Here is a 12759-nt window from a genome sequence, read left to right as displayed (position 1 = left end):
TAAAATTTATTTGTATTGTTTTGTTTTTTTGTTCATATATTTTCGGTTTTTTTTTTCATTCTATTTTTTTTTTCATTTTTTTCTGCCGATTTTTTCCTTCATATTTTTTTTCTTTCAATTTTTCTATTGTTTTCCTTCTTCTTCTTTTCATTTTTATTCATTCATTAGTTTTTATTTCTTTTTCTTTATTCATCATTTCTTTTGTTTTGTTTTTCATATTATTTTAGTTTACTTTCTTCTGTTTTTCCCCTTCTTTTTCCTTCATTTTTTTATTTCTATTTTTTTCTTTTTTTATCACATATATTTTAACATTACATGATAATGTTACTATTTTATTATTTATTATCTTTTCTTAATGTAATTTTCTGTATAGTTTTTTCCACTTTATGTAAAAAAAAAATCAAATCAATTTTTTAATCATTTTCATTTTACTGTAACCCTCATAGGAACATCAAAATTTAGAAAGAAAACAATAGAAATATGAAAATGTGAATGGGTAACTGGTTACCCTGATAGGAACTTTCAAATCTATAAAAAAAAATTATATGAAAATGTGTAATGACTCGACTAATTCTAAGACTTCAGACCATTAAAAACTTCAAAGACATATCTTCTATTTTGGAGTACATATACGCTTAAAATAATAGAACTTTATTAAAATTCTAAAATACAGTACGGAATACAATATATGGTATGAGATCCCATTGTTATTTAGATAAAAACATAAACATAATCTTTAATTAATTGTTTTAAAAAATAAGTGTGGAAATACATAAGAACATAAATTTAAAAGACTTGAAATAACTTCATCCTCGATCTTCCAGCAGTCCATTCAATCAATCCATCCCCAATACACATGCCAAGCTGCCACGATTCCATCCCGCCTTCCAAGTTTATTATCCTGCACCATCTAAAATAAAAGGAATGAGCCTAATCCCAGCAAGGAAAATCTACTAAAACTATATATCATAAATCATAATGTTGACCCTCGATTTGGCCAACGACCCGGAGTCAAATAAATGATAAAGAAAAAAAGGGAAACAAGAAGAGAATCAAATGGAAATAAAATGACACAAACGATTTATAGTGGTTCGGCCCCAACTAGATGGTAATGACCTACATCCACTTAGTGTTCTTATTGATATTGAATCCCAATATTGTGATCAATGAACTAGGGTTCACGAGTTTCACAAGCCTTGAGAGGATTACAATTTCGGTGGATAATCACACTGTGCTCTTTTCTCTGAATACAAAGATCAAAAGTTCAAAAGTCCCTCCCTTGAGCTCTTTGATTCTTATTTATAGGCTCAATAAGGTTACATGGGCCAATGGGCCTTAATTACAATTAAGATTTGCGTATCAAGGTAATAAAAGAAAATACAATAAATGCTAATATTACGAGATTGCATATTAAAGAGGAAGTAAACGAAAGTATGCAACCAGACTGGTCGCACCCTAGAATGAGCCTTGATACATCAATAACTCTCTGGTCGATGGTCGGACAGGATTCGTTCACTTGAAACCGCCACGTGCTAGCCACGTGTAAGTCAATCATGCCGCATCATCAAGAGCCATTTTTTGGGTAAACATTTGCCCCCCGAGTTTATTTTACAGCGACCAGCATAAAGTAAACTTAGACGACTATCCTCTCATATGCTTCATCAAATCTGTCAGAGTCGTCCATACCTTCTCAAAAAAGGCAACTAATCATGTCTTTTCGATTTCCCAAAAGTGGTCTAACGGATATTACACTTACCCATGCCTCGGAAAGTTACCCCTTATGATTACCTTGGTAACTGCTCCTCGATTAATATAAATAACCCTTCAGAATCATTTTTCACTTTTTACGTTTCACTTTATCCTCAAGAACATCGATGAGCAAGGCGTAAAAACTCTGAAACCCAGACAACCTTGACGATCCACGAAGCTCCTGCCCAGCCAAATCGACTTAGCGCCTCAGAAATTTACTCCAATTTTTATCCAAGTAAGTTTCTCAAACTTTTCAGTCGTTGAGACGCCATGCAATATCTATTTTATATCAATTTCAGATTCTGAGTTCTTGAATGTTTTTGACTATTCTTGAAAAAGTTGTTTCGGGGTAAAAATGGCACGTAGATCTGAGCTTAATATGGTAGGAAAATAATACTTTGCAGGGGTTATGAATCAGTTTGGTAGTCAGGATTATAGATTTAGGGCGTAAAATCAAACTAAAAATCCGATTTTCAAGCTTGCAGAAAAAATAATGTTTTTCCCACCCCTTCAGAGTCGAAAAGTTTTTCCTGTAAAAATTTTCACTTCTTCTTTTTAATCCATTTTCCAAACTGTTCGCATATAATGTAGTGTTTTTGTTAGAATGTTGTTGGTCATATTAAAGCTTAACTTTTATACGCAAGCAACATTTTTCCAACTCTTTACACCTCTTGGTTTTTTGGGCCGTAGATTCTCATCTCCCCTTCTCTGTTCGCAAATTTCATGCACGATCCGTAGCGAGGTGAGAGGCCGATCAATGACGACTTGCTCGCCCAGTTGCTTAAAAATCAGGATCTGCCATCATTACTTATCCCGGAGATTTATTTTTCCCATACCCCATCTAACAGATCTTCAACTAGTCCATCAAACATGGGTCGAGTAAAATCCACCGCCCAGAAAAAGAAACCAACCAACCCTCCTGCAAATCAGCCAGCTCCTCCGGTTGAAATTCCTTCGACCAGCGGACGAGCCAAAAACACCCCTGAGCCAGGTCTCCAAATGAAAGCCTGACCTCAGGACGTCGTTTGACCAGAGGTCGAATGGTATGTTGCACCTCCTAGCAACAATACTGTTACGATGGTATGGAATTATCTCAAGAAGTATGGACTTCCTGGGATAACCCTAATCAAGGCCACCATCGACCAGCGGGCAAACCTGCCTGGTGGCGCCTTCAGCGCCTAGTTGAGATACCACATTGAGGCAGGAGCAATCTTGCCTCTCCATCCTTTTTTCTAGGGAGTGGCCAATTACTTTGAGGTCGCCCTGTTCCAAATTACTCCAAATGGGTATAGAGTGCTTTCTGCTCTCTATATCCTTTATAACCATAAGAAGTAGCCCGTTACCACGCCACATGAGATCAAATATCTGTTCTATCTCAAGTCCAACCCCAATCAAAACAACACGGGGTTTTTTCAGTTCTACCATCAGGAATCTGCTCGCATTATCCTGAGTAAGACCACCTACAAGTCCAATGTAGGAAAGTACTTCCAGGAGTACTTTTTAAACACAGACCTGGTCACCAATAACTTGGCCTTCACTAAAGGAGGTAAATTTTTTATTCAATGGTCGCTTAAATTCCTTTAGCTTTCCCGCGCGTTTATTACAACTTTTATGCCGTTCAAGTCCATGGGATCGACCAGGTCCTACTCCAGAGATGGAGATACAAGCAACATCTTTGGCCAGCAGGACTGACGTAGAAAAAAGCGTCAAAGAGCTGGTTATAGAGGCCAACCTAAGGTTGGTCGATCTTCTAGCACCTCACCAGGATGTGAGGGAATCAACGGTGGGGAGTGCTACTGGTGGGGAAGTTCTCGAGCAACACCAAGATGTGTCACAACCCCCAACGAGGAGGGCAACGGATGTGACCATCAGGGAACCCTCTAGAACCCTGCGAGCAGCTGCCGCTACAGCTCCAGCAGGAAAGGGCAAGTAGAAGGGTTCTGAGCATCTCGAACCTATTCTAGAGTCTTCAGACGAGAACGCTATTGAATTCTCACTTTTAGACAGTTTGTCCATTCCATCTCATTTATTTTAAGGGGACGGCAACTTTACATACACGCCTAATTTAAATTCAAAATTCTTCAAGCCAAAGAGTGAGTGTAGCAGTAGTACAGTAAATAGTGTAGCAACTAGTAGTTGTAGCTCGGGTATTATACTTGTAATTTCTTTGCTCTTATTTCCTTAACTTGGAAAGATCCTTGTATTATGTTGCATGACTATTTGTATGTTTTCTTCCTTGCAGTTATTCTTGCCGAGAGAGCTTTCGACCTATACACCAATCCGGCGAGCAAGAAAAAATCTAGCAAGCGCCAGCCTGGGAGGGCAGCAGTAACCCCTCTGCAAAGAGGGCTCGAACGAAGGACCCTCCTGCGCCAACTCCTACCAAAGAGACAACTCCTCCGCCAACTCCCGTCAATCAAAACCCCCCAACTCTAGTCAAACAAACTCCTCCTGCAGCTCCTGCTGACCTCACTCCTCCAATTTCCACTGACCAGACTCCTTCTAGACATCCAGAAAAGCTTCGGTAGAAGATCTGTTGAGTGTGGTTCTTAACTCAGCCAAAGATAGCCTGGCCAAGATAACAAAGCACTGTCGCAGTTGAGAGGCCATCCATGAGACTGTCTCTATGGTGGTCGACCAGGTCTTCAACCGTGCACTGAATGAAGTGCTGAGCGTAAGTTTCCATTCTTACCATGCTTTACCAATTTACCTTGTAATATTCCTACTAATAGCTTTATCTTTTTCTGGTCGCAGGGTGTTCTCACCATGAGTTCTGGCTGGTGGAGCTCGAGGATACTGTCTGCTCAGTTTGAAAAAAGGCTTAGCGATCATCCTGGCATAGCCGAGGCCCAACACGTTGAGCAACTAAAAACAATCAAAGCTAAGCATGCCGAGCAGATCAAGGAGGTTGAAGCGAAGCATACCGAGGCTCTCAAGGAGGTCGAGGCAAAGCATACCGAGGCGTTGCAAACGGGTGAGGCCAAATTCGCCTCCCTCAAAGAGGAGCTGAAGAAGAAGAAAGCATCAATTGCCAAGATCTTTGCTTCCAAGTAGCAGTATAAAGAGGCCTTGCTTATCAACTATCGGGAAGCCCACAAACTTCAAGCATAGCTAGAGATAAGCCGTAAGGAGACTGCTAATTTGGAGGAGGCGAATGCCTGCAACCTTGAAAAATACGAGGGGGCGGCGTTTCAATGTTTCTATATGTTCTGGAAATGCAATCCCAATGCCAACTTTTCCTATCTACCAGATCATATAAGGGAGGCTGAGCTGGCGAGGTGCGCTACTCGCTTAGAGGAAGAGAAGGCTCAAGGGTCTCCTGGGATCTCTCTAGCAACAGGCATTGAGGGCGCCCAGGAAGACGCTGGAGTCACCGTCGATCAGCAGCCAGAAGAGCCTCAGCAGGATCCTCCGGCCACTTCGTAACTTTATATGTTTTTTCTTGAAGTTTTATTTTGAGACACATGACCTATGGTTCGTGATGAAAAGACAAGTTATACTTTTATTGCTGCATGGATAACTTTTTCCTTTTAACTGAAAATTACATCCGAGCACACTACAAGAATTTTAGCCTAATATAACACCTAAAAATGACAATTTTCAAAAAATGCTATGGTTAAATAAAAAATCAGGCGCGCTTGGTACAGTAAAATTTTACAGCCCGCCACTAGCTTTTCCATCTCCCCCTCTCTCTCTCTCTTGTATCTTCTTCTTCACAAATCAACCCCAACCGTGTTCCCCTCTGTCTCTTTTTCTCTCCCTCTAAAAATAGCCACACACACTCCAATCTCTTGCCTTCTCTTAATCTCTCGTTCATCCCACTCACAGTGACTATTTCTTTCGCTCTCTCTGGTTTGGAACCATCGTTCACCGACCTCTCTCTCTCATTATCTTTCAGATGTGGGTGCTAAGGATCAATGATGAAGGGTCCCAAGAAAGGGCTTTGGGACGATGATGAAAAGACGCAAAAAGGGGCGAAGCAGATGCTCCTCAAAGTGCTTTGACCCTTTCTTCTCCCTAGCGCGAACCAGAGGCCTTTCCTCCATGGGCGATGGGCAATCGAGTCTGTCCATTATGTGAAGTAAGGTAACTTTAACCCATTTTTTTAATTTATGATATATGAAGTATGATTTATATGTAAACTAAGGTAACTGAGCCTGTCAATTTTGATTTTTTTTTTGGTGTTGATTTATGGATTTTAAAGTTTAACGGCGCCATTCACAAGGGTATGCCCCACAAGTTCTACCATGGCCGAACTCGGCGTGTCTGGAACATCACCAAGCACGCTATTGGCGTGGAGGTTAACAAGCAGGTTGGGAACCGCATCATTAAGAAGAGGATTCATGTTCGTGTGGAGCATGTCCAGCCCTCTAGATGCACTGAGGAGTTCAGAAACAGAAAGTTAAGGAACGATAAGCTCAAGGCCGAGGCCAAGTTGAAGGGTGAGGCCATCAGCACCAAGAGGCAGCCAGAGGGTCCCAAGCCAGGTTTCATGGTCGAAGGAGCTCAGTTGGAAACTGTCACTCCCATTCCTTATGATCCTTATGATGTTGTCAACGATCTCAAGGGTGGTTATTAGATCTTTTTATGTATTATTTTTTCTTCTCAATGTTCTGTTCTGTTCTGTTCTTGTCTGGTTTTGATTTTGTTTTCAAGACTACCAATGGAAACGTTTCCTTAATTAGTTCAAGTACTCGAAGCCGTTGTTAGTTTTCATATTTTGAATACTATTCTAAGTACAATTTTGTTTTAAAAATTTTCTGTGCTATTTTTGTTGTGTACAGAAATATTCCAAGAGTCCAAGATTTTTGGTTTATGAAAGACAAAAAGCAAGAGGCATTCTCATGACACCAAGTCTTCAAGGCAGCTCACCTCACTAGTCATGGCATCAATTCGGAAGGACACCTCAAAGCTTCACAAAAGCCAGATGGCAGCAAGCAGTAGGCACAACACCTCAGTATCTCACGGCATCAGGTCTTCATTTATTAAGATTTTTTTTGAATAAATTTCTGAAGTCAACTCTATATTCGCTCAGGTATATACATGTAATACTGTTTCTGAGATATACTTTTATGAGTTACATCTGTCTATAGAGTTGAGCGAATATAGATATACTGTAATACTGAACTTAAACCTCCTCCCCGAGCTTCATTGTCTATAGATATACTGTAATACTGGACTCTTGATCAGAATTAGACAAAAGGACAACTATTAGTGATCTTAATGAAAGGCATGGTAAGTTTTTTTTTTTTTAAGGAATCCTTTTCTATTTTTAATCACATCTAGATAATTTTTATCTCAGTTTCTGTGTAAGAAAAACACTGAGAGACTGATGAGATTTGATTGAAACTGTCAAGTAGATGAAAATTGATTTTCTACTTATTAACTATCATCTAGCTCAAAGATGTTGGCTTTGCATAGCATCAGAATGATTTGTTGCCACCGTAGTTGATTTTAAGACTAGTTTGGCTGTTTCCCAACTATTTTATGAGTTTCATTTGACTAAGATTTTTACTTTGGAATTCAGATTGCATATTTGTAGTATGTGCTAATGATTTTTGTTTTTGTGTGTTTCTGAGTGAAGCAAGAAAACTGTTTGATGAAAGTTCTAAGTTAGATGTTATATTTTAGAGTTCTATAATTATGGGTTTTCTAAATATGGAGAAGTTGATAAAGCTATTAGGTTGTTTGATTGGATGCCATCAAGAAATCCCATTTATTAAATTACTTGATTGGTGGGTATTTTAGCTAGGATGCCATCAAGAAATCCACCACCTATTTGGTAAAGGATCTAAATTGTATTTTGGATTAGTTTTCTCTGTGATAATACAAACTTTTTAAATTTACTTGAAATTAGTAGTAGTAGTAGTAAGCTACTATAATTTTTCTTGCTAGCTAGTCACATCATAGAAAAGCAAATCCCACATCATGTAAAACATATTAAAATTTGGGTCTAGTTGATTTTCTGTTTCTTTATACATTTCAAGGCCACGAGATTATTTTATTGCAAGAAGTTCTATAAAATCAAAAAATTAAATATATTTCTTTCTAGTTTTGTGTTCCCTTCCCCACCTGCAACTTTCTCATTTTGACAAATTGGTTTTATCTACTTTGTTTGGTGAGTTGTATCTCTGTTTGAAGTGAGGGGCTACTTTGTTTGGTGAGTTGTATCTCTGTTTGAAGTTCTATAATCAACCCTAATTTGCTTCCTCTATGTTTAATGTACAGATTTTGAAGCATGATTGGCCAGCAAGATGGCAAAGCTTTATTCCTGATCTTGTTTCAGCTGCTAAAACTAGTGAAACAATTTGTGAGAATTGCATGGCTATATTGAAGGTTTCTCTCTCTCTCTTAAACTATTGAGAATTAGTTGGCACTAATTACTTGAATATGTTTTCTTCAGCTTCTAAGTGAAGGGGTGTTTGATTTCTCAAGAGGAGAGATGACTCAAAGTAAGATAAAGGAGCTTAAACAATCATTGAACAGGTAGATAATTTATGTTTTTTTTATTTTTATTTCATTTTGGGATGCATTTCATGTTTTATATTGTAATGTTTCATGAGTGCTCTTTTCTTTTTTCCTTCTGTAGACTTATCATTTGCTTATAATTATATATATATTAAGGACAGTTCTTTTAGATATCCTTTGATGAGAAGTCATTACGCACTTTTTAAGTTATTTTTATTCACTATTATACACATATTTTGATACAATGTCTTCCGGGTGAACTGCCACCACAAAGTCAAGTGATATGATCACTTATCTTGGACTACTGATAGTCACGTACTGCCAGTTCATAGTCATCATATATTTGGCTTTTATTTTCTAATTGGCATGTCACATGTTACCGTAATGATATATTTATGCATTTTTCCAATCTCTCACACATAATGTGATTGGTTGTTGCAGTGAATTTCAACTCATTCATGAGCTATGCTTATATGTACTATCAGCCTCTCAAAGAACTGAGCTTATACGTGCAACACTCTCCACATTGCACGCATTTCTCTCATGGATTCCCCTGGGATATATATTGGAGTCTCCATTGGTATGTGCTTTGCTTGATAGATGGTTGTTGTATTGCCTTTGAATTTAATACTTAATAACTTCCTTAAAAGAGTAAGTACATTTGAGCAAAATTCTGATTGTGTTTGTTTATGTAACAGCTTGAAACGTTGCTGAATTTTTTCCCCATGCCATCGTATCGGAATCTCACTCTTCAGTGTTTGACAGAGGTGTGTTTGTATGCTGATTTAGTTAAGAGTTGCTTCAAAACTGTGCCTGGTTCTCATAGTTCACTGCACTGGTGTTTAGGTTGCAGCACTTAATTTTGGAGATTTCTACAATGCCCAGTACGTTAAGATGTACACCATATTCATGAAACTGTTGCAGGTAGGTCCGAAATGAAATGCTTATTGTAGTACTATCTTTGGTTGGCTTACTCATCACATCATTGTCCAGTTTTTTCTTTTATTTAATTGTATGTCTTGTTCCTGTGTTGCTATTAATATTTTTTTTTCTTCCTTTTGGTCAGACCATGATTCCTCTTAATACAAACATTCCCGAGGCTTATGCAATTGGTTCCAGTGAAGAGTAGGTAAAGTTGTTTTTGGCGCTTCAAAATTTAATGAAGACCATTTTTTATGTGTTCGCTCAATAATTGTTTATTTCTGGCAATGTCTTTTTTTTTTAACTTACCTATTCTGCAGGCTTTTATTAAGAATTTGGCTTTGTTTTTCACTTCATTTTATAAGGCAAGTTTTTTTCTTTTTTCCCTTTATACTTTCTCGATCTTAGTATTTACCACGTTTTGTTATATTTATATCTCAATGGCCATCCTCTTATGGCTGTAAGTTATGGTTCATTTAGTTGTAGAACAGGCTTAATGTGTCAATAAGGCACTGCTTAAGGGATTTAATAAGATAATATGGAATCACATTGTTTCCTTGTCAAATATCAAAGATTTGAAGTTGCTGTTTAAATACATTGCAACATTCACTGCTTAAGGGATTTAATAGGATAATATACAATCACATTGTTTCCTTGTCAAATCTCAAAGATTTGAAGTTGCTGTTTAAATACATTGCAACATTTACATCGTTCTATCCTTGTCCAGTCTCACATTCGTGTGCTGGAAACTCCTGGAGAGAACATAGCTGCTTTGCTCATGGGTGTTGAATATCTTACCAAAATTTCATATGTGGATGACACATAAGTTTTCAAGGTACCAATATTTTAGTAGTCTAGACTCGAACAGTGTTCATTTCTTAATTTAAAAGTCCTATGCTAGGATCTCACTATGTTTCTAGCAACAACAGTCTATTGGTTTAAGGTCTATAGGGAGCAGCTAGCGAAGAATAACTCCAGCTTAGCTTATCATATTGTTTTTCATAGGTCTAATGAGTAGATAGGAAAAACACTCATATTTATGCTATAATTTCTTACTGTATTGTATATGCTCTATTTTCACTTTACTGTTTTTTCTGATTATATTGTATCATATATACTTGATTGATCTATACTTCTGCTTTTTCATTTTGATGGTTTCTAGAGCTTATTGACTAATAACTCATAGCTTCAATTGTTTCAATTTTGTTTTTCTTTTCTATAATAAATTGTTGCTTAGACTTTGTGAGTCAGTTAGAGAGTGAGATGGCTGATGTGTTGTAAATCATTAAGTACTATCTTTGCTTAGACTTGTCCCTCCTTAGTGACTATCATTGGTCTATTTTGCCATTTCTGTCCTGTCTTCTCTGTGGAGCCTATTTTTTCTTAAGTTTTCTTAGTTCTGTTTCTGCTCTGATGTTGTTCTATTTGTTGTCAACTTTATTCTCTCTTATGTTTTATAGGGGTGTTGTTATGGGAAGTTTATGGTCTGTTACTTGTCATTTTTTTGTAGTTTTCACCATGTTTCCTTGTTTTATGTTTCCCCTGGTTTTGTTTGTCTTGAAGTTGTCCCTCTGTCTCTATAGTTTCTAGTTTTTCCTAGTGATTTTGTTGTCTCTGTAGCTTTATAATGGTTTGTATAAATTATATATATAAAGGACTTCTTTTTAGGAATTTTGTTGCAGCAAGTAAAATTTAATCAAAAGAAAAAGAAGGGAAGATTTCAAGTGCTAATAGAATAATTAGTTTCTCTTTGAAGCTTGTGTTGTTGTTCAGTAATTTTCCCTCTTTATTTGTTTATTAATTATTTATAATTTTGCTATTATTTGTTCTAAAGTGCATTTTAGTTTTTATGTGTTATTATAAAAGAAGAAGAGAAAACTTACTGTACCACTAATTTGAATCTACATCTTTGTTTCTTTTTACCCTATGCTTGCTTTTTTCTCTATGCCCTTAAATCATGAAGATTTCTTGCCATGGAAACATCCACCCTCGCTGCCCTAGTGGATATTGTTTGCACATGTTTAGAAACTCTATTATGTGGTCAGGGAATTTTTGAGCCTTTTTCTCCTTATTTAATGTTGAAGTCAAACTAATTGCTCATTGTTTTATGGTACTTTTAAGTTCCCCTTTTTCTCTATTTCTCCTTTTCTATTTTTCTGCTGAAAGTGTGATATGTTGGATAACATAAAAAAATCAGATTTCTTCAAGTATTTTTGTGCTGAAACAATCATTTGTTGTTGTTGCTGTAACTCTAGTGAAACATTATACTATATTTATATATATATACACACAATTCATACTTTCATGTATGTTAATCTCTCTCGAAATGGTTTGAGTTTGATATTCAAAGTTGTAGCTATGTGTGTTTTATTATGCATTCAAATTTGGAGCATTTGAGAATGAGCTATCTAATAAAGAGGCATTTAAGTCAAAGTAACTTCCCCACCGCTGCTGGATTAGCTTCCTCTGCTGCTGGTTTAGCTTGTTTTGGTAATATAAAAATTTTAAGTCTTTCTTCTTTTCATACAGATTTAGTGTTGTTTAAACCGTTTTCCTTCTAAAGTATAGTTAAAAGAACCATAGTTTTGATTGAGTTTTCTAAAGTTCTAAAGTACCATTAACATGATTTAAAATGTATGTTAAAGTGATCTTTGATTTATTTGACTGAAAGTCCATTTTTCCATATCTGTTTGTTTTTGTATTTCTCTCTTCCCTTCTCTATGTTGGTATTTTTCCCATTTTTTTCTTTCTTTTTAATAAAATGGCCAAATAAGTTATATGTATTTCTGATTGTTTGTTTTGGATTTAGACAGAGTTAGAAGTTTTACAATAAGTTTTCTTTCATTTGTAAATCCGGTGTTCTTGATTTTCTTAGTTGTTCGAAGCTTTTTTTTTCTGGTTTTGTTGCTTGTTAATTAGGAATATATATTTTGATTTGTTTTTTGAAATTGATTTGATAATCTGATATGGGAAATTTTGGGGAATTTTAGTTGGCACTTCAGATTTGATTGGCTTACAATATTCTTGTATAGTTAAAGAGTACACAAAATTTGAACTAAAGGGCTTCACTTTCTCTTGGTACTTTAGCTTTAATATGCAAAATTTGAAACCATAGACTTCAATTTGAGTCCAATATGGGCTCCTTTATGACCACAGGGATCTCAGCCAGCATATTTTTGGTTCATTTTATAGTAGTTAGAATCTACCTCACACAAAAATATGTTGAATAACTTGCAGCATAGCTAGAGAGCTTGATTTGGAGGAATGGACTTCCAGGACTGAAACTGCTAATGTGCTGCATGAGCTAGTATGTCTCTTTTCATCTCATCTCATCTCATCTTGCAAGTCATTTATAATTTAAGTAGTTTCTTTTTCTCTAGAGTTAATTATGAGAAATTCATAAACATTGTTTGGTAAATGAAAATTGTATTGTTCTGCTTTACTAACTCTGTTAGATCATTCCTTTTAATCTGTTAACTTTCAATTTTATACATATTTGTAAAATTTGGGCTCCTTAATATATTTCTAAAATTTAAAATGTATTTGAATGAATTAGTTTAGTGATCTAAAATTTAAAATGTATGTGAATGAATTAGTTTAGTGATAGTGCTAGTGCTAGTT

General features: G+C 36.2%; 1 protein-coding gene and 2 long non-coding RNA genes across 3 annotated transcripts; all 3 read left to right on the top strand.

The window, feature by feature from the left end:
* Nucleotides 1-5669: 5669 nt before the first annotated feature.
* Nucleotides 5670-6328, top strand: LOC133799927 (large ribosomal subunit protein eL21x/eL21w-like). Its single transcript, XM_062237915.1, has 2 exons — nucleotides 5670-5744; nucleotides 5954-6328. Exons 1-2 carry the CDS (start codon nucleotides 5670-5672, stop codon nucleotides 6326-6328), a joined length of 450 nt encoding a protein of 149 aa, XP_062093899.1.
* Nucleotides 6329-6605: 277 nt separating this feature from the next.
* LOC133801038 (uncharacterized) lies at nucleotides 6606-8714 on the top strand. Its single transcript, XR_009876713.1, has 4 exons — nucleotides 6606-6723; nucleotides 7978-8085; nucleotides 8153-8235; nucleotides 8659-8714. It is a non-coding gene; the product is annotated as an uncharacterized LOC133801038 (long non-coding RNA).
* A 211-nt stretch (nucleotides 8715-8925) lies between these two features.
* Nucleotides 8926-9500, top strand: LOC133801037 (uncharacterized). Its single transcript, XR_009876712.1, has 3 exons — nucleotides 8926-8984; nucleotides 9064-9141; nucleotides 9284-9500. It is a non-coding gene; the product is annotated as an uncharacterized LOC133801037 (long non-coding RNA).
* Nucleotides 9501-12759: the final 3259 nt, after the last annotated feature.

This window comes from Humulus lupulus, chromosome 9 (assembly GCF_963169125.1).
Source record: "Humulus lupulus chromosome 9, drHumLupu1.1, whole genome shotgun sequence".
Classification (NCBI taxonomy): Eukaryota; Viridiplantae; Streptophyta; class Magnoliopsida; order Rosales; family Cannabaceae; genus Humulus; species Humulus lupulus.
Note: the sequence above shows the minus strand (reverse complement) of the source record. Positions and strands in the feature narration are given on the sequence as shown.